Source organism: Antechinus flavipes, chromosome 4 (assembly GCF_016432865.1).
Source record: "Antechinus flavipes isolate AdamAnt ecotype Samford, QLD, Australia chromosome 4, AdamAnt_v2, whole genome shotgun sequence".
NCBI lineage: Eukaryota > Metazoa > Chordata > Mammalia > Dasyuromorphia > Dasyuridae > Antechinus > Antechinus flavipes.
In genome coordinates this window covers 28434592-28456160 of record NC_067401.1, presented here as the reverse complement: position 1 = coordinate 28456160, position 21569 = coordinate 28434592, and the positions used below count along the sequence as shown (strand labels likewise).

Genomic DNA, 21569 nt, shown 5'->3' with positions numbered 1-21569 from the left:
CCGAAATATTGTACAGTTAGCCTGTGAAGGAATTCAAAAATGCAGGCAGGCAAAAATGTAGGGATTGGGAATTCAATGTAATGGTTCTTAGTCTTCTCCCAGAGTTCTTTCGCTGGTTCAATTCATTATTGCTCCATTGGAACTGATTTGGTTCATCTCATTGCTGAAGATGGCCAGGTCCATCAGAATTGATCATCAATATAGTATTGTTGTTGAAGTATATAATGATCTCCTGGTCCTGATCATTTCACTCAGCATCAGTTCCTGTAAGTCTCTCCAGGCCTTTCTGAAATCATCCTGTTGGTCGTTTCTTACCAAACAATAATATTCCATATTATTCATATACCACAATTTATTCAGCCGTTTTCCAATTGGTGGGCATTTACTCAGTTTCCAGTTTCTGGCCACTACAAAGAGGGCTGCCACAAATATTCTTGCACATACAGGTCCCTTTCCCTTCTTTAAGATCTCTTTGGGATATAAGCCCAGTAGTAACACTGCTGGGTCAAAAGGTTTGATAACTTTTTGAGCATAGTTCCAAATTGCTCTCCAGAATGGCTGGATGTATTCACAATTCCACCAACAATGTATCAGTGTCCGTGTTTTCCCACATCCCCTCCAACATTCCGCATTATTTTTCCCTGTCATTCTAGCCAGTCTGACAGGTATGTAGTGGTATCTCAGAGTTGTCTTAATTTGCATTTCTCTGATTAATAGTGACTTGGAGCATCTTTTCATATGGCTAGATATAGTTTCAATTTCTTTGAGAATTGTCTGTTCATATCCTTTGACCAACAAATAATTTTTTTATTAAAGCCTTTTTATTTTCAAAACATATGCATGAGTAATTTTTCAATATTAATCCTTGCAAAACCTTGTGTTCTAATTTTTCCTCCTCTTCCCCTCCCCGATTCCCTTCCCTAGATGGCAAATAATCCAATATATGTTAAATATGGTAATAATATGCTAAATCCAATATATGCATACATATTTATACAGTTATCTTGCTGCACAAGAAAAAACAAATCAAAAGGAAAAAAATGAGAAGGAAAATAAAATGCAAGCAAATAACACCAAAAAGTGAAAATGCTATGTTGTGATCCACACCCAGTTCTCCCAGTCCTCTCTTTGGGTGCAGAAGGCTCTCTTCATCACAAAATCATTGGAACTGGCCTGAATCAACTCGTTGAAAAAAGTCCATCGGAATTGATCATCACATAATCTTGTTGTTGCCATGTACAATGTTCTCTTGGTTCTGCTCACTTCACTCAGAGGCCTCTCTGAAATCATCCTGATCCTGATCGTTTCTTATAGAACAATAATATTCCATAACATTCATATACCATAACCCAGCCATTCTCCAATTGATAGGCATCCACTCAGTTGCCAGTTTCTTGCTACTGTAAAAAAGGCTGTGACAAACATTTTTGCACATGTGGGTCCCTTTCCCTCCTTTAAAATCTCTTTGGGATAGAAACCCACTAGAAACACTGCTGGATCAAAGAGTAGCCCTTTGGGCATAGTTCCAAACTGCTCTCCAGAATGGATGAATCACTTCACAACAATGCATCACTGTCCCAGTTTTTCCACATCCACTCCAACATTTGTCATTATCTTTTTCTGTCATCTTAGCCAATCTGAGAGGTGTGTGGTCTTAATTTGCGTTTCTCTGATCAATAGTGATTTAGAGCACATTTTCATATAACTAGAAATGGTTTTAATTTCTTCATCTGAAATTTATCTGTTCATATTGTTTGACAATTTATCAATGGGAGAATGGCTTGAATTTTTATGAATTTGAGTTCTCTCTATATTTTAGAAATGAGGCCTTTCTCAGAACCTTTAATAGAATTATTTTTTAAAAAGGGAAATAAAGTTGTGCAAAACTATTGTATACATTTTTTAAAAATCTGTTATTTTTGCACTGTTACATATCTGTGAGAGATGCCCTCCTTCCCTGCTCCCTTCTGTCTCCCGACCACCACCTTTACAAAGGAGTAGAGGAAGATGTCTTTATATATTTTTTTGAGGCCACTCTTAATAATTTCTTATCCTTCAGTTTTGATGATTTTGTGGACACTATTCTAGTTATTCATTATGCATGTTTTCTTGGTTTTGCTTACTTCATCCTGCATCATCAGTTCATATGCACTGTATTCCTTTGGATTTGTCATGTTCCTTGTTTCTTACACCACAGTTCTATTCCATTACATATAATTTGTTTAGTATTCCACAGGTGATAGTTATCAGCTTTGTTTCCAGTTCTTTGTTACCACCCAAAGTGCTACCATTAATATTTTTTTTTGGGGGGGGGTGTATAGCCTTTCTTTTATTAATGACCTTTTTAGAGTTTATTATGCTTCCCAGTAGATGTATGGACATGTCAACTTCTCTATAAGCATTATTCCAAATTGCTTTCCATAAGGAATGTACCTGTAGTGACAGTGCATTAATATGCTTGTCTTCCTACAACTCTTTAGGCATGAACTAGTCTTGTCTTATGTTGTCTTTACTAATTTGCAGGTGTGAGAAACCTGTTGTTAATGATATGGGGAATTCTTTCACATAGCCATTTAATAGTTTGCAGGGTTTTCCCCCCCCAATTACATGTAAAAACAATTAACATTCATTTTCCCCTCCCTCTCTTCTCTTTTACCTCCTTGAGATGGAAAACAATTAGATAAGGGTTATATATGTACAATCATGCAAAACACATTTCCATATTAGTCATGTTGAAAAATGAAACAGAACTTAAAAAAACCCTCAAAACCCAACCCATAAAATACATGAAGAAAGTGAAAAGTCTTTTTCATTCTGCATTCAGAGCCCGTTAGTTCTTTCTCTGAAGGTCCTTTGGAATTGTCTTGGATCATTATGTATTGCTGGGAAGAGCTAAGTCCTTCACAACTGATCATCAGTAAACATCAGCAAACAGTAGTTTGCCATTCTTTAGGAATGTTTGTCCATATCCTTTGACCACTTGTCTCTTATTCTGAATGATCTTTGGTTTAACAAATAGACATTTTTCTTAGATGTCTATATATCTTGGACACTAAAAACCCTCATCACAGAGATTGGATACAAATATTTCCTTATTTGACTATCACTCTTGTTATTTTCGATGTGTTAAGGATAAGAACCTACAAGATTTTGGGGGGATAGTGGTGGTGATGGTGGTGGAAGGGAACTGGTTTTGCTATAACTTTTAGGTTATATTTTCAACAGTGGAATTATTGGGTCAGAGGGGGTCATTCTTTTTTACTGTAGCTTTCTCTTGTGAATGGCCAGTCTCCTTTCCAAAAGAGGCTCTGAGTTGGTGTGTCCATCACCTTGAGTTATCTTAGTTTTAATTATTTTCATCAACTTGATATGGGAATTCTTCAGAGTTGTTTTAATTTGTATCAGTTACAGGTTAAGCCTCTCTCTTTTTTTTTTAACAGTTTGTTTTCTTTCTCTGGAAAATTGTACTTATTCTTTGACCATTGATACATCGTATCCTCATCCATCATTGTTTCCACTACACCAAGTTTCCTTCATGGTTTGATCACACTCTTCCTCAAACTGATTTACAGTTCCTGAACATACCCCTTCCTTTCAATCTTTGCCTTTGCCATCCTTTCTTCCTTTCAGACAGGCACCATCTGTACAATCTGGGAATTCTCAAGATATAAGTCACAGAGCACATGGTGATCTAAGTGATGGGGGAGATTTCTTACTGACAGCTCCCTACACTGATTAAATCACATGTCCAATAAAGAAAAAACTTCTGTTTAATTTCTCTGAAATGTGGTGTCCAGAGCTGAACACAACCCTGGCTCTTTCACAAAGTTTTGGAGGATTTTCTTGGCCTCTAGTAGTTTCTTCTTTGAATTCCCACTGCAGTTGTTCTTGTTTAGCTTGTAAAGACCTTCCCAATATGGCTCTGACTCACCCCCGCCAGACTGAATTCCCAGCCCACCCTCATTTAGTCTGTGTTTAGCCACACTGGTCTGCATACTGTTCGGTATGTGGGATGTGGTTCCCTCTGGGCCTTGGCTTGGAACATTCTCCTTCTTTGGAAATCTCTGGCTTCTCTTAAGGCTCGGCTCTTGCCACCTGAGGCAGTTGTTGGTGCTTCCCCCCACCCATGTCTGAAGTTATTTGCATTGACTTATGAACATATGGTGTTTCCCTCCTAAGAAAAGGAAGGTTGGAGGGCAGGGGTGCTTTTGTTCTTGTCTTTGTATCCAGCACTTCTGGCAGTGTCTGATAGGGCCTGCTTCTGGGGACTGAGAAACTTCTCAGAAGGGTTAGATGGGCCCATCAGTGCTAAAAGCAGTCAGCTTTATTCTGTCTTGTTTAAAACGATGTGACTTGACATGTGACTCTTTAAGGGCGCCTGGGCAGGGACAGTTGGGCAACCCACCAGCACTCCCACTCTGCCTTCTTAGACTCAGCTGATACTTCTAATAAAGGTAGTTCTTCAACCCTGAGGCCAGGGCAGGTCTAGCAGGGATGTTGCTGGAGAGCCTTGTGCATATTGTTCTTCAGGTCCTGGTGACCATGGACTTGTGTTTCAGAGTAGCACCCTGAATGTAGAGGTCATTGCAGCTCTCCCATTGTAGCACCTCAGGTATTTTATGAAGAAAGGTCTTCTCATTCTGGTTTGATTTGTTTCCTGCCTGTGAGATCACAGGCAAGGAAGATGGCAGCCATCTAGGAAACTGAAAGTTCAGTCCAAAAAAGATTACATATTTGGATAAAGGCATGTTGTCCAGAAATAGAGGAAGAAGCCCAGGAGAGGAGCTGCTGTGATGAGGAGCCTGTTTTCCCCACTAGTTATCACTCCCAGTGTGAGCTGACCAGCCTAATTAAAGCAACCAGGGCCCCAGTGGAGAGGCAAGAGCATGGGTTCCACCTCCATGACCACCACCTCAGCCATCCTCCTGGGAGTCTGTGGTCATGTAGCCTGACACCTGCCTCTGCAGGTGTTACAGCCCAGCTGCCAAAGGCCTAGAAAAGAATGTGCTTGTTTACCACAATCCTTGGCCCTGTCATGTAGCTCACCATTGGAAAGTCAGAGGACTTTAATCTTTTAAAAGGACATTTTAAAAGAAGGCTGGCCATCTCCTTTCAGCTGCATATTGAGGACCATAAGCCTTTCCCATCCAACTTGCTCCTGAATCTTCCATATACTTTGTCTTCCCCTTTAAAATGGGAGCTCCTGCAAAGCACAGGCTATCTGTGCATATAGTAAGTGTTTAATAAATGCTTTATGGATAGAAACAGAAACCAGAGAGCATTTCTGCAGAATGGCAGCAGTTTCAGCTTAGTCATTGCTTCTATCTGTTCCTCTTCCCGCATCCCGAGGGCAGCCCAGAGAGTAGGTGTTTGGTAAAGAACAATTGTGGAACATCATTTACCTTTATTTGATGATATTTGATGAGTTGTTATGAAGATTTTGTTCTGAGAGATATATTGATGCCCACAGGCTTTGGAAGCCAGACTGCTCAAAGTTTCTACTCTGTCCTACTTTACTAGTTGGTCTTTTGTTCTCCTCTCCCTCCATGTCACCTTTCAGGTTTTGCTCTTAGTGAGTGGTGAGAGAGAGCTTGCCAGGCAAGATTGCAAAATTAAACCAAACCAAACTCAAAATACCTTAATACATTAATAAATTGTTAAGCATTGTGTGGCGGAGGAAAGTACTATTCCTTTCACTGAGAAAAGCATATAGACTTTATGACAATTAAGGAATGAGAAACGAGGAGAGTTCTGGTGGCTTGGAAGCTGAGCAGGGTGAGAGCTTTCAGGAGGAGGCAGTGAGCAGTGTGGCCCACTGCCATGAGCCAAGAAAGTTAAGTAATGAAAAGAGGTGATTAGTTTGTATGACTTGGAGGTTATTGATTATTTTTGAGAGCATTTTTGGTAGAATGATGGTATCAGAAGTTAAATTGCAAAAGATTGAGCAGATTTGATAGAAAGGAATTGGATGTAGTCAGTTTTTTCAAGGTATTTATTTGGCTAGTAGCAGAAAACAAAAATTATTATTTTGGAACAGGAAAAATAGGCATAAAATATTTTTCACTTCTCAAAGAGTTAGAGGCAAACTTTCATATTTATTTAAAAATTCATTGCTGTTTTGAAGAGAGGCAGTTAATACATCTAAAAAATTCACATGTGCGCATGTGTGCACTTGCACACATGCGCACACACACACACACACACACACACACACACACACACACTCCCCTTTCCTATATCACAAAAACAAAAGTGTCCTAAAAATCTTAATGCATATTATGGCTTTCATACCTTTAAATTAAAGAACTAAGACTTTTGGGACAGCCTGTGCAGTCACACACATTTGTTCACTGGAAAAGTAACACAATTTATAGGCTTCATTTAAATTTTATGCAGGTTGTATTTAAGGGAAAAGCATCGTCTACATTCTGACTCCATTGCTTTTCAGTATGCCTACCAAAATGTATTTATACTTTTTTCCTTTCTCTCCCAGGTCATATAAAAGTGGTTCTGGAGTGAACAATAGAAGAACTGAATTATTTTTGAAAGAACATGACCATCTACGAAAGTAAGTATTATTGAATAAACTAACATAATATAGTTCATAGAGGACTGAATTGGAGTCAGCTTTGATACTGATTACTTATATAATCCTGAACAAATCAATTAGCCTCTCTGGTTTCAATTTTCTTCTCGATAAAATGGCAGACATGGGCTGGCTGGCCTGTTTAAGATCTTCTTAACTCTGTAACGTATATATTATTATATAATATAATGGACATTCTGCATAGCTTTTTTTTCAATTTATAAAAAATCCTACTTGTTTAGAATATAAGGAAAGATGCCACATAGTTGCAAATCCTCACTTACCCCACCTATTTCTTTTATTGCTGTACTAGATCCCTCCCTTCCCTCCAGATACTGGTTTCCCTGGCACTAATAAGGTCTTTTTCATTATGTAGAAGAAGAGAAAGAAGTAGTATTAATGTCTGAGTCACCAGTAGCTTATTTGTGAGGTGTGGATAATTAGTTTTATATAGAGCTTTAAAAAAAAAAAAAGTCATACCATCAATTTCCTAACAATTAGAATTAGCGGAATGGGATAAACAATGTTATATTAGGTAGTGAGCCTCCTATTACTGGAGTTATAGAAGATGTACCTTTCTGTGGGCTGCCATCCATAGAATACATCCCTCAAGTAGGACTTGGACTGCGTGACAGCTAAGTTTTTTCCGGTTCTCAAGATTTGATCCCTCACCTCTCTATATGTTGCCAGCAACATATATTTTGGCTCATACTTTGAATTGAATTGAAACATTGTCACAGGCAAATATAGATCTAGTTGTAGATCCTTAAGGTAAAATTTTATTTTGTTTATAAAAATCCTAAGCTAAAGGTTAGTATCATGTGAGCATTAGATATAAGGAACTTTGAGTGTACAAGGAGCTTAATGATTAAAAGCAGTTGAATTGAATTTGAAAAATCACTGTTAAGGTTATATAGAATGTTCAAAAAAAACTTGTGGTGAATATGGACAATTCAGAAATCTGTTCATTAGTTCCAGGAAGTTTTTGAATTTTGGATGTTCTATTACTGAACATTGCTAGATAGAAATTCCAAATTAATTGATGGTCTATCCAGAATAAAGATTCAGATTGTAATTACTAAAACAGGAATAAGTATAGAGAGGAAAAAAGAAGAAAATGGTTGGCTTCCATTTTCGAAATGAGTTTTATTGTTAGTGTAGCTGAGTCATTCTTATAAACATACACATATATGCACATATACATATACATTACATTTCTTTAGGGATAGAAAAAAATATCATTTATAATTTAGTTCTGTCTATAGAACTATGAGCCTGGCTATAAAGAGAGACTTCCTTAAGGATCTTTTTCCAGGCAGAAGAAAACAGTATAAAGTAACTCTTTTGATCTTATTCCTGGGTTTCTCTCCTCTGAATGAAGCACCTGGGGACATATGAGGCAAGTGGGTTCTTAGGATCAGAAGTTTAAATCTGGAAGGGACCTTGTAGGCCATCTGGTCTATTATTTTTGAGATGAGGAAACAGTCCAAGAGAAGTTTAAGGATCTTGCTCGAGGCCAAACAGGTTGTTAGCAGTTGAGCTGGGATTAGAATTTACACTCCCTGACTCCAGATAAAGAAAGGCTTTCTGCTGCATTGTTTGGCTCTCCATGAAGGATCTTGAACTTGGAGGGGGTAGGGGGGAAGGAGAATAAGATTTTACTTTCTTGCCATTGTAGGAAACCATTCTGGAAAGTGAAGTCTTAAGCAGTAATACAAATTTTGACACAATTTCTTAGGGTGGATAATCCCTTCTCAGTGACTTTTCATTATAGATGTTGAGAATGATAGATTTCTTTTGAGTCTTGAGATTTTTATTATGAAATCAAATGTTTTCACTATATAGGAAAGAGAGCTAGAAGAACTTTATGTCCAGTGAAAATCTCTTGGCAAAGATAGAGATAAATTCTTCAGAGTTCATCTCTTTGAAAATCCATAGCAGCTAGAAATCCACATTTGGCTGTTAGTATAACAGATCTTGAAATTATGGATAATATGCATTTGTTAAATAAAAGTTAGTTTTTGTGAAATAAAAATAATAATTCTTGAATTTTTCACATAGTGCATCAAAGTACATAACAAGGCAATGTGTGCATGTGTTCTCTGTATTTGCTATACAAAAGAAAAATCCAGTTTCTGCTTTGTCATGGTGTGGGAGTCTTCTAGAATATAGAAGAATATGCTGAAACCAGTGAAACATGTACATTGCAGAAAAGATTGTGGTTTAATAGAATTTTTTAATGTTATCAGTATGAACTCAGTCTCTGAGTACCCTAAGATATAGTACCAGTAATAACCAAGCCTCATAAAATTATGCCATATTTGTCTGTCTCAAATTATACTCCTATCTGGTGACTGTAGTGTGACCACTTTATGTTTAAAGGCATCACTTCAAATGTAAGAGCTATCAAAATTGGAACAGAAGCAATACTTTTTGAGAGACTTGAGTGTTTCAGTTGTAGGGAAAGTGTTCTTAACATTCCTTTCCACTTCAGAATTCTGAAAGAGCCTTGATTTCATGAGTGAGAACACTCACTCTGTACCATACTAGGTGGTTTCATAAGTTGCTATGACCAACCTTCTTGTGATAGGCCTTTCTGAATTCAGATAATTCTAAGAACATAGAAATTATCCTGCTTTTCATGAAGCTTTCCCAACTTAACCAGTTTGCCATAATTTTACTCTTTGGGAACACATACTTCGTAGCAATCCTTGAAATGGTGGGTTTTTATTTATTGACACAAGGGGGCAGTGTTTCCCAGCAAATGTATAACTTCCCCAGATGTAATTCTAATTTTTGTGGTATTCTACACTAAAGAGCATTTCGTGTTATGAACAGGGCTCCACAATCCAGTGTTTACAGGAAATGAAATAGTGATTTAAGGGAGGTACTATAAGACCTCAGTTCCTCATATATAGTAGCAATCAATAAGTATTTGTTGAATGAACAAAAGATGATAGGAGATTTTATTTAACAGCATTTCCCAAATACTTCCAAATACTCCAGTGCATTTGTATAAAACACTTTGTAGACCTTAAAACATTATATATGTCCTGTGAGCATTGGCCGCCAAGCAAAAAACAGCCTGGCTGGAAGCCCCACCTCTGATTCCTGGCTTCTTGCTGCTGGACAAGATTTGGAACTTCTCGTGAGCATGATCAGCTTTTAAATTGGATATCTGCATTCAGACAGAGAAGTTCTTTCCTGAGAGCTTTGACTATTTTGTTCAAGGCTGGTTAGTGAATGGGGAGCTGAGCTGAGCTTAGGGTGCATATTTCCTGGATAGTTTTTTCCATGCATGTGAAGATCAAATATATGCAGTAGTTCTATACATGTATCTCAGAGATAGTGCTGCTGTTATTTCTAGTAATAATCAAACTATTAAAGAAGAAACCCAATGATTTAAAAACATTCAAGGAAAAAATAGAACATTTGATGGTGAAAAGTTGTGTGGATGAAAAAATTCTTCCTTATTACTATATCTTTCATTTGATGACTTCAGGACACATTATTTATTAACAAACAGGCATTTAAAAAAAACCTGTTTTGTAATCACTTCTGTTGTTCCTCAAAACAAAATTTTAAAGTAGCTTAAAATTATTCATTCATAAGCTTTATATCATTTGCTCAGTATATTGCAGAAAAATAATGGCAGGATAAGGATGAGAACTTCTGAGTTCAAGTTTTAGTGTCTAGAGTGGTTTATTAAATTATGCTGCTTCCCAAATAACATCAGCTGTCTCTTTGGGACCCAGATCAGAGTGGCCCAGTGAAAGGAATGCCCTCATTTTTATAGGAGAGGCATAACTTCTGGAGAAGGAAGACTTCATCACTTCTCAGTGTTAGGATTTAGTTCCCCAAAATAGAGCAGATTGACTTTTGGTATAATTAATAAGAAAATTTTTTTGCTCATAACAACATATTAAACAATGGTGATATTATCAAATGTTAGAAACTTTTTTTTTTGTTCTTTAAATGTTGCCTTTATATTTCTTGTAAAATACTAAGTGCTTGGCAGTAGATTTTTAGATTAATATATTGAAGGGTAGCAGCTAGAATTTGGATATTTCAGAAGACTATTTGTAATTAATTGGATAAATTTCATACCATGGTATTTATTACTCTCATTTTTCCTAAGGAAAGACTTTGCTATGACAAGTTGGTTAATTGAATTGTTTATAACAGAATAAGATGGTTTTATGTTTTCCTTTATAGAGGGATTTTTAATTTCTTGGTTTCATAGTTTTAACATTTTATTGTTACATGGAGATGAACAATTTCCAAAAATATTTTAAAGGTTTTTTTTTTTTTTTGCTCTGAAAAATAGTACTTATATATTTGTATTAATTGATGCTGATTTCTTTTTTTCTTTTTTCTTTTTTTTAATCTAGTGTTTAGTGGTTATTTAGCCTAGGTCTTAATAACATTTTGTTAAGTGACTTTTATGATTTTATAATTTTTTTATGGATAATAGTTATTTTTCCCCAGTTTGATTTATAATGAAATCCAAATGACTTGCTTGTTTGACTTGAAATCATAGAGAAATGTTGGTGACATGAATGAACATCAGATGGGTGGTTTTCTCCATGGATGGGAGCTACAAATATTTGGTGTTCTTTGTTTTATAAAGTTAAAATGTTAATTCTCTTCTTTTCCAATTAAAGTCTTTTACTCAAAGCCCTAAGAGTATACATTAAAGAAAGTGGCTAGAGAGTTTAGTAATATTTTTATGGCCTTTTCTGAAAAGCTTGCCTTTGGACTCTCTTCTTTTGACCTCTGCTCTGAAACTGGGGAAGGTAAATGAGGGTATATGTTGCCATTTTATAGATGGGCAAATTGGGAGAGAGACACAGAACAAAAGAGGTTTAAAGTTAGCAAGATCATTCAGTTAGGAGTGGAATTGGTATTAGGTTCCTTTTCTTGCATTCTTTTTATCAAAACACTCTGTCTCCTTTTTTTGAATGTATCGTTTTTGTATAAAAATATCTGTCAAATAATGTGGTTAACTTTCTAATTTTGAAAGCCTCATTAATAAGAAAAATTGGCTTGGGAAGCATCTGGGAGAAGGGAAGAATAATAGTGGAAAATTAATAGAAAAAAATTTAAAAGAAGCTAAACAACATCATAGAATGGATCCTACTGAACAAAAAGGGAAAAGGTCCCAATGTCTTAGACAAGGCAATTAGTGAGATTGTATTGCTAAAGTTAAGTGAAACTATCAGGGTTAGAGAAAGCCACAGTTTGCATCAGCTGAAAGATGATTCTCTTGCCATGTCATTGTAAGCCCTGAGCTTGTTTTTAAGATCCCTCACTTCCACTCTGCCATGCTCTGATAATGGGCTTGGCCTACAGGAGTGCTGCTGTTTTAGAAAGCTATCTAGAGATAACTAGGTCAGGATTGTTAAGATGAGAGTCTGTCATGTCAGATTAAAGAGGGGTCCAACAGAATAGAAAATTTCGATTACATCAAATTAAAAAGCCTTTGTACAAATAAAACTAATGCAAACAAGATTAGAAGGGAAGCAACAAACTGGGAAAACATTTTCACAGTTAAAGGTTCTGATAAAGGCCTCATTTCCAAAATATATAGAGAACTGACTCAAATTTATAAGAAATCAAGCCATTCTCCAATTGATAAATGGTCAAAGGATATGAACAGACAATTTTCAGAGGATGAAATTGAAACTATTACCACTCATATGAAAGAGTGTTCCAAATCATTATTGATCAGAGAAATGCAAATTAAGACAACTCTGAGATACCACTACACACCTGTCAGATTGGCTAAGATGACAGGAAAAAATAATGATGAATGTTGGAGGGGATGCGGGAAAACTGGGACACTAATGCATTGTTGGTGGAGTTGTGAACGAATCCAACCATTCTGGAGAGCAATCTGGAATTATGCCCAAAAAATTATCAAATTGTACATACCCTTTGATTCAGCAGTGTTTCTATTGGGCTTATATCCCAAAGAAATACTAAAGAAGGGAAAGGGACCTGTATGTGCCAAAATGTTTGTAGCAGCCCTGTTTGTAGTGGCCAGAAACTGGAAAATGAATGGATGCCCATCAATTGGAGAATGGCTGGGTAAATTGTAGTATATGAATGTTATGGAATATTATTGTTCTGTAAGAAATGACCAGCAGGATGAATACAGAGAGGACTGGCGAGACTTACATGAACTGATGCTAAGTGAAATGAGCAGAACCAGGAGATCATTATACACTTCGACAACGATATTGTATGAGGACATATTTTGATGGAAGTGGATTTCTTTGACAAAGAGACCTGAGTTTCAATTGATAAATGACGGACAAAAGCAGCTACACCCAAAGAAAGAACACTGGGAAACGAATGTGAACTATCTGCATTTTTGTTTTTCTTCCCGGGTTATTTATACCTTCTGAATCCAATTCTCCCTATGCAACAAGAGAACTGTTCGGTTCTGCAAACATATATTGTATCTAGGATATACTGCAACATATCTAACATATAAAGGACTGCTTGCCATCTAGGGGAGGGGGTGGAGGGAGGGAGGGGAAAAAAAAATCGGAACAGAAACGAGTGTCAATATAAAATAATTATTAAATAAAAAATTTAATAAAAAAAAATAAAGAGGGATCCAATAAATTTTTAAACTTTAGGTAGTAGTCTAAAAAAGAGAATATTATAGCATTTATCATTTTTCAAAGGTCGTCTTCATTTTTCTGAGTATCATCATACATAAGCAGCCTTCCCAAGACATTCGATGAACATTTGAACATTCAATCCTTTTATTCTAAGATGTAATACCTTCCAAAAGCTTCCTTTAATAAAAACCTCATTCTTCTGGATAGTCTCTGTTAGGATTCTTACAAGGTGCTAAGTCACTAGAATTGATAGAGACAATAATTATCTAATTTAGCATGGTTCAGTATGATTGATCTGATCCTACAAGGAGATGTTATGGGCTTTCTCAATAGGCTTTCATAAGCTGATCACTTTTTTGTTTTTCCTTCCTTGTCCCTCAGGATATTGCCCTATATTTTCCCCTCCTATCTCTAAAAGACTTTGCTCTCCAACCTTTTATTTTCTTGTTTCATTTACTACTGTGGAGAACTCATCCAAATCTTATTTCTGAACTTCTCATCTTCACTGCAGTCCCGTATTTCCAAAGGCAAGGATGAGCTCCCTGGGCAAAAGTGGACAGGAATATGTTTAGATTACAAATAGCTAAGGAACTATCAATCCAGAATAGAGGGAGTACTCATATGGTAAGAGGTATTTGACCAAATTATTTGCCAGAACAGCTGGATTTAGTGGAATCAAAGGGTTGACCATAGAAAGAATGAAAATTAAAATCGCAAGTCTGTTTGTCTCACAACTTGAGTAATCGGGACAGCCTATATGACTTTGTCATCCAATTTTGAAGGTTGCTCAAGAAACATTCACACCTAGTAGGGTTTACCTGGTATATGGTGCATCAACAGCAAACCCAGACATAATGTGCAAAGTGTGGTGCTTGAGTTAAAGGTAAAGATGATATTGGCCCTGCCCAGAGGAATCTTCTATTCCAAGTACCCACGAAAGTGGTGGATCTGAGGAATAAAATCTTCACAGTTATTTGAGGAGGAAGAAAACACCAACAAACTTGCAGAATCAGGGGAGACTTCATAGAAGAAAATGATACCTGAGCTGAGCTTAGAAACAAGACGGATTCTGAGAGAGAGAAGCTAATAGCGCGTGCATTACAGGACTCTTAGCAAGAAGTGATGTCGGCCTGAATAGGGGCACATCGTCTATGCTGCAGGAAGCAGGAACACAAGGCTGCCTCCATAGGGCTTTGGAGTAGAACTGGTGGGCCTTGGCAATTTTCTGCTACTTACCTGCCACTGTATTGCCGGGTGGATTCTCATCAAAGCTTTAATGCACTTCAGATGTTGCACCATCCTTTTTTCTCCCCATGAACCCAAACTGATTTTATTTCCCGTGAAGCTTGTTTAGCCCCAGCTTATTGTTTTTACTTGAATTATCTTTTTTATCTATAACATTTTCTGCTGAGTTCAATCCCAACTGTCTTTCAAGTTATAGGTCCCTACTCTTGTATGACCTCTTGTTGTATACTTATGTTACTTGAACAAGTCCCCGGGCCTCATTTTCTCCTCTGTAAATGAAGGAGTTTGAATTAGGTGATTCCCCATCCCCTCTGAGTCTCTTTATGATCCTGTGATCCAACGAATTCTCTCCTAACTTTTCTTGATTTCTCTATGGAATTAGAGACTGAGGGTTAAGTAAATGAATGAGCAAAAGAATCACAGGGAATGTGAAGAAAAGCTGAGATTGGAACTCATTGCAGTGAATTAGCTTAGTTCAGATTACATCAATATAGAAACATGATTTAATAAAGAATTTATTCTTCGTTTCTTTTAATTCTTTCTATCCAAAAAAAAGTAGGCTAATCAGTGAAGAAGAGAGTATTTTGTAATACAGAATGTTATGAAAATTGCTGCTATAAGAGAAAAATCACGTCAACTCAGCATTTGCTTTTGGAAAACAGAACTGAAATCTGTATTCTAAACAAAAGAAAGAAACCAAAAAGCTCCACTTAAAAACTAAAAAGGACACATGTCTCAGTTGCATGGGACTAAATTTGCCCGTCTGCTTCATTTCCCATCATTCAATTTGAACAGGACTCAATGGGTTCAGTTTTTCCTGATCATGTTGGCTTTGTGCAGGTAGCAGTGGGCTATTTGTTGCTGCTTTCAGGAGAAGAGATAGTTGAAGAAGATTTCATAGTAAACAAGGCCCAGTTCACAGTGATGCAGTGGAAAGAATACTGAAATTCTACAGTCATAACATTGTTAAAGGAACAACTTTGAAAGACTGAGACAGCTTTAAATACTTAAGCAAAATTAATTATGAAACAACACTATTGAACAAAACTAAAAAGTGGACTTTTGTGATAGTGAGTGCATTTTAAAATATGTGCTTTAAAAATCAGATGAATGATTCATACTTAACATGCACCTGGCTTTCCTTAAATTATAATGGTGAATCAAGAAAACCTTTTCCCATATCTTTATTGAAATTAGAATGATAAGAAACAATGGCTCAGTTCACAAGGTTTTAGCTAAAAAACTTATCAAAGTGATCAAAAACACCTCTAGAATTGAGCACCTCAAACTAATTCCACTCTGTACTTCTCTTCTGTTTTTTTCTTTTCTTTGTTTTTTTTTTTTTTAAATGTACTTCTTTGGTCATTTGGATTTTTTGAAAATGTTTCCCCAAAAGTAAAGATTCAGAATGATGTTGAAGATTCTTTCAGAATTGTTTCATGGATAGTTATATTGCACGTAGTAGGTACTTAATAAATATTTGAATAGTTAATTAATGGCCTCTGCTTCAGGGGGAATGTGGCACATAGCCTTAATTAGTTTAGCCAGTGAATCTGAGCAGTTAACTTTCCTTTGGTACAGTGAAAAGACCCATCATAAGCTAACTACTTTCACCTATGGCCCATAGTTTTGTTTTTTTCTCTCTTTACCGCATTCTCTTCATTTCTTCTTATTTCTGTATTGTCTGTGGACATTAGTAACATGGGCATGATGAACAATAGCAAATTTTAGTGGTTAGTGTAGTGATGGAAATTATGGGGTCAGGTAATGTTTATTAAGTACCCATAGTACTGTGGGTTTATGTTTAAAATAGCCTTTTATAAGTTTAATATTTTAAGTGTGTGTGTGTGTGTATATATGTGTATTTTTTTCTCTCTATATATATACAGGCATAGAGAATTAGAATTGCATATGACAATATCTTATATACAGTTTATTGAATTCTAGTTGGATATGCACTCTATATATCCTTCCAACTTTAAAATTCTATGATCTGTGGAATAATTCATACAAATTATAACTGTTTTCAAGCATATTATGAGATTGTTGGGGTGAATATAGAATAGTTAGAATCAGGAGAGGAATTGGTTCAAGGAGGAAATTTTGAAGGAGAAGAGGAACTTATTACCACAGAGTTAGAGAAGAAAGGAAAGCATTTTCTGGGCAGGAACAGAGCTTCAAAGGCCAGAGTGAGTGAGTGCAAATGTGTAACTGCTGGGATCAGCCAGCAGATTTGATATTGTAGATAGAGAGGAACAAGCATAATGAAAGATAAAGATGGATCTGAGAATTGGACAGTATTTGTTGAAAGGTTTAAAAAGCAGTGAAGCATTGGACGAAAATGTGGACCTGGACTTTCTTAGATAAGGTTTTACCTAGACGAGATGTTTAAAAAATGTTTTTTTGTGAGATTGTTAAAAGTTGATAGCATCAAATCACCCATTTAAAATACGATGGTTTGATTGTTCTACTTCATTACTTTGTTCTTGCAGGAAGTAAAGCTTTTTTTTTTTTTTAACAATATAAAATACAAGTTCATAGTTCATAGTGAATTTACTAAAATCTAGCCAAGTGAACTTCTTTTTCACGAAGCAGTAATATTGTCCTCATGGGTTTATAGATTTACCTCTCTGTTCCATGGAAAGTAAGAGAATTTTAAAGTAAGATTAGCCTATAGGATTTTAAAAGATCCTTACATATAGCTTTCCAAAAGCACATAACTCATTTAACATGCTAATTACAATCCTGTTCTAAGCTTTTCTTGGTCTCTTTCTGAACTTCTTTTCTTTTCTGTTTCATTGACATTCTTTTCCCTTTTTGGCATCACTGTTACTTCTTTTTCTTTAATCTGTTTATATGATATGGCATTTTATAGAATAACATTATATATTTAAAAGATTTTCCATATAATGAAATCCAGAAATCTGAGGCAAGAAACACATTAAGAATCAGTGAAGGTAGAATTAGAATTTTGTTGTAGACTTCTATTATGTACCACCTGAACAGAAGGAGGAGTTTCTGGACATCTTTTTAGACTCCTGCTCTCTCAGTATCATTGGGGCAGCCAATATATCTGTGACTTGCTTTAGAAAGGGAAGCAATATTCACTAAATTCTAGGCATGATTTCATCAAGATGAGACTACAGGGACAAGGTAAGTACAATAGAAAGTAATAAATACAAGGCTTTGTTTCAGTAAAGCTTTGGCAAAGACTTGGAGGCAATGAGATGAGAGAGATGGCTGGCTAAGTCCACATAGGTAGATTTGGAGATAGTAGAGCGACTAGACACATGGGTTGTTGACACTTGGAAGCAAGTGCCCCTAAAATGCATTGCTATTCAACATTTTTATCAAAGACTTAAATGGAGGTAGAGATAGCAAGCTTGACAGTTGTGCAAATGACATGGAGCTGATTGTTGTCCTGGATTTACTCGTTTGTCATTGTGTCACCTAGATGAAACTGAACAAAGGTACCGTTCTATATATGATCTCTTCAGGGTAGAATGCCATACAAATGTTCCATTTTCTTCTTTCTAGATAGACTTTTATTAACATAGCCTAAGATCTCATTAGCCTTTTATTGACTTTGTCATAAGGTTCATTCATTTGAGTGTACTTAAAAACTCTAGGGATTTTTCACTTGAACTCTTGTCTTGCTGTAGCTCCCTAATCTGTTTTTTGTATAACTGCATTTTTTTTTAAGTGTTAAGACTTTATATTTGTCAGATTTACCCAATTATTCCATCTGTCATCATCTTTTTGGAATCACCTCAGTGTTGTCATTCACTGTATTAATTACCCCCCAGTTTCTTATATGTTGCAAATTTGATAAGTATGTCATCTTTATCTTGTAACCAAGTCAGTAGTAATAATGTTGAATGGAACAGGGCTCTTTGGTCTTGTGTTAAAGACTGCCTTTTAAATTGATATGAACGCATATATTCACTGTTCATACGATTCCAAATGCACTAACCATACTGGCTAGCTACTTGTATTTTTTCTTCTTGTTCACAGTATCATCAGACACTTTGCCACATGTCTAGGTCTGCGTTTTTTCTTTAATTAACCATGTATTGTGGTCACAGCTATTGAGCAATAACAGATTTAGTCTTATCTTTACAAAAGATTAGCAGTGGAGGGAAGGAGAGAGAAGATGGTAATTCAAGAGGGTAACTAGGTCTAGAGAAGTTTTTTTAGGATAAAGGAAACCTAAATATTCTTATAGGCAGAGGGAAAGGAGCCCAGGTGTTTTCTGCCTTCTGAAAAAAAGAGTATATTTGACTCTTTAAAGAAAAGCATGCAGATGGACTCATTGTGCACTATGTGCAGCAGCCTGTCTTCTTTCCCAGGGACTCTCCTAATTTACCATAATGGAATGTTCCTGTAGCATTTTGCCTCTTGGCCCCATTCCTGACTTCTCACTTAATGCTTTCAGTAATGCGCTGATATTCCTGACATTTCTATTTTGGCTGGTCCTTTGGCTTGGCACTATGCTTACTGACAATACGAAAAGAGACAGAAGACAGCTATCCTAAAGGAGCTCATGATATATAGAGTGTTTGCAGTAACTGAGTTTCGACTTTTGCTTGATACTCTTGTCTTTGTTTCGTCTTTCCTCTTAGTTTTCTAGCATATCCGGCTAGCTTTCTCTGCCCGTGAGACAATAGCTACCAACTTCTGATTATGTCCAACACTGAGCTGGGACTATTGTGACACTAGTGCTGAAGAAATTGAGGGGAGGGGAAGAGCTAAAAGAACTGACCAAAAGGAGATGGGAGGACATGTGCTCTAATGCAGAATTGGATTAGAAACATAGTTCTAGAGTGGGCCTCAGAGCCCAGCTCGAAGAGGTTTAACTTAATGAAGTTCACACAGGTAATAAGTATTAGAAGTGGGGTTTGAATCCAAGTCTTCTGACTCCTGAGTCAATACTTTTTCTCTTAAATCACAGGGTGAGTTAGCCTGAGAAATATAGAATGACATCTTTTCCTCTTGACATCAAAAGGGGAGTATAATGGTAGGTGAAAAAGACAGAAGGTTGAAAGAGCTTACTCATTTCATGAATGCTTAATGCTCATTATAATTATTAATATTTCTTTCATTATTGTTAAGTCTTTCAGAAGTGCTTCCAGCATGATAAATAATCCACTTGGGAATTCTGAGATTTCTCACTGACTCACTCAACAGAAAATGGTTACTATCAGATGTAGCAATCATCTTCTATTTAATTTTTCTGGGCATGGAAATTTAGGTTAATTGCCTGAAGTTCCTAGCCTAAAATTGTAGAGGTAAACTGGAATGAGAAATAAAACTGGTTTTAAGAACTAGGGTAGATTATCCCCCAGATAGTTTTGTTATAGATGTTTGATTGTACATTTGGTATTTGGAACTTGAAATGTCTATTTTCAGTAGCACCAGAGCATTGTAAGTGATGATTCACCAAAGCAACGATGATTGTTTTTTTGGCATGACTTTTTATTGCAAAAACCATTGAATTTTCTTTTTAAATTGAATTGTGGAAGAGCTTGCTTTTCAAGTATAAAATAAATTCAATATGAAACTTTCAGCTCTTCTCTTCCCATGGGAGAGCGAGGAGGATCTATTGGGATCAGTTGGGATCTTAGGGAAAAAATTTCAGGAAGCAAGTCAGTTCTCAGTCAAGACAGATTTTATGCCAAACAGCAAAGTGGGCTTAGTCTTTAAGGGACCAGCATCAAGCTAGAGAAAGGGTTCCATTTATATGGAAATTTCTGAGCCAGTTCCCATGGGAGGCAGCCAGCCTCAAAAGAAACAGAAAAATAGGATGCAGTTGCCCACCCAGACTGGTGCAGGGGGGGCTTGGGTTATGCTACATTTCAAAGATTTCATTGAACAAGGTCAGTCACCTTTGCTCTCCCAAACAGCCTTTGTTACTGGGCAGTTTCCTACAGGTCAGGGTACAAGGCAAGGGCTAAAGCCAATCCTATCAAAGGAAGGAGAGGCTATCCCTAACTCTTCAAATATACTGGAATTTAATATCCTCTAAAACTATACTTAGTACTTCATATGTGAATGTTGTTTGTGATCGTGCCATAATCATCAAAAGCATATTTATATTCTCTAAACTAGAGCACTTATTAACCCATATTAATCTTTAATTGTTAATAACTTAAAAGTAAAAATTTTCAGATAGAATGAAGAGATATATTTGAGGCAAGTGAATCATGAGATTTCCTAAGCCTTTGCCCTTCTACCATTTCTTTCTTTCTTCATTCAGTACAGCAAATATGTTTTGAAGTTCTAATGTGTGCCAGGCCTTGTGCTAGAAACTGGGGAATCCCAAGGTAAAAAAAAATCCTGTCTCTGCCCTTAAGGACCTTATATTCTTTTTTTTTTTTTTTTTTAAATTTTTTTAAAGGACCTTATATTCCAAAGGAGAACCTGAAAAATATTAAGTATCTATTTAATAGAGACCATGTAATTGGGAAGTGGGGGATGGGGAGAAAGCAGAATTTGATCTGAAGCATAAAGAGAGCCCTGAGGTTCTCATGGGGAGAGAGCTTTCCAAGCTGTAGGGACAGTGATGTGGCAGAGGAAATGTTGTGTGTTAATAAATCCATAGATTTCTCTAAAAGCTTCAGAACTATTTCCCTTAGGATAAAGAGTGGGCAACAGAAGCAAAGAAGGGCAGAGAAATTTTCTACATGGAGAATATATCAGAAATCTTGGCTTTAAGGGGAGGAGAGAGAGAAGGGAATAAGCGTTTATGTAGCACTTACTTTGTGCCCAGCCTCTTATTTCATTTGATCCTTAACAACAAGCCTTATTTAATAATAAGGTTATTAGTCTTATTACACAGTGGAGAAAACTGAGGCAAATAGAGGTTAAGTGACCTTTTTTAGGTCCCTCAGCTTTGAGGCCAGATTAGAATTCAGTTCTGGACTCTGTATCAAAGCTTAAAGCTTATTACACTAAGATTTTTTTGGACATCTTGTATGAGAATCTTGTAAATTGGTTGTTTATATAGCTAAATATCTTATTTTAAAATAAATTATGTATTTTAATATCCTTTTTTCAAAAAAATTTCATTCTTTTCCTGCAGTCCTTCCCAACTATAGATAAGGCCA

General features: G+C 36.3%; 1 protein-coding gene across 5 annotated transcripts in view; it reads left to right on the top strand.

Moving 5' to 3' along the window:
* GOSR1 (golgi SNAP receptor complex member 1) overlaps window positions 1-21569 on the top strand; it is a 73638-nt gene that overhangs the window by 24745 nt on the left and 27324 nt on the right. For all 5 annotated transcript variants that reach the window (XM_051992230.1, XM_051992229.1, XM_051992233.1 and 2 more), the window contains one exon: window positions 6494-6568. In XM_051992230.1, coding sequence (XP_051848190.1) covers window positions 6494-6568 — 75 coding nt within the window. The remainder of the gene's footprint in view (window positions 1-6493; window positions 6569-21569) is intronic.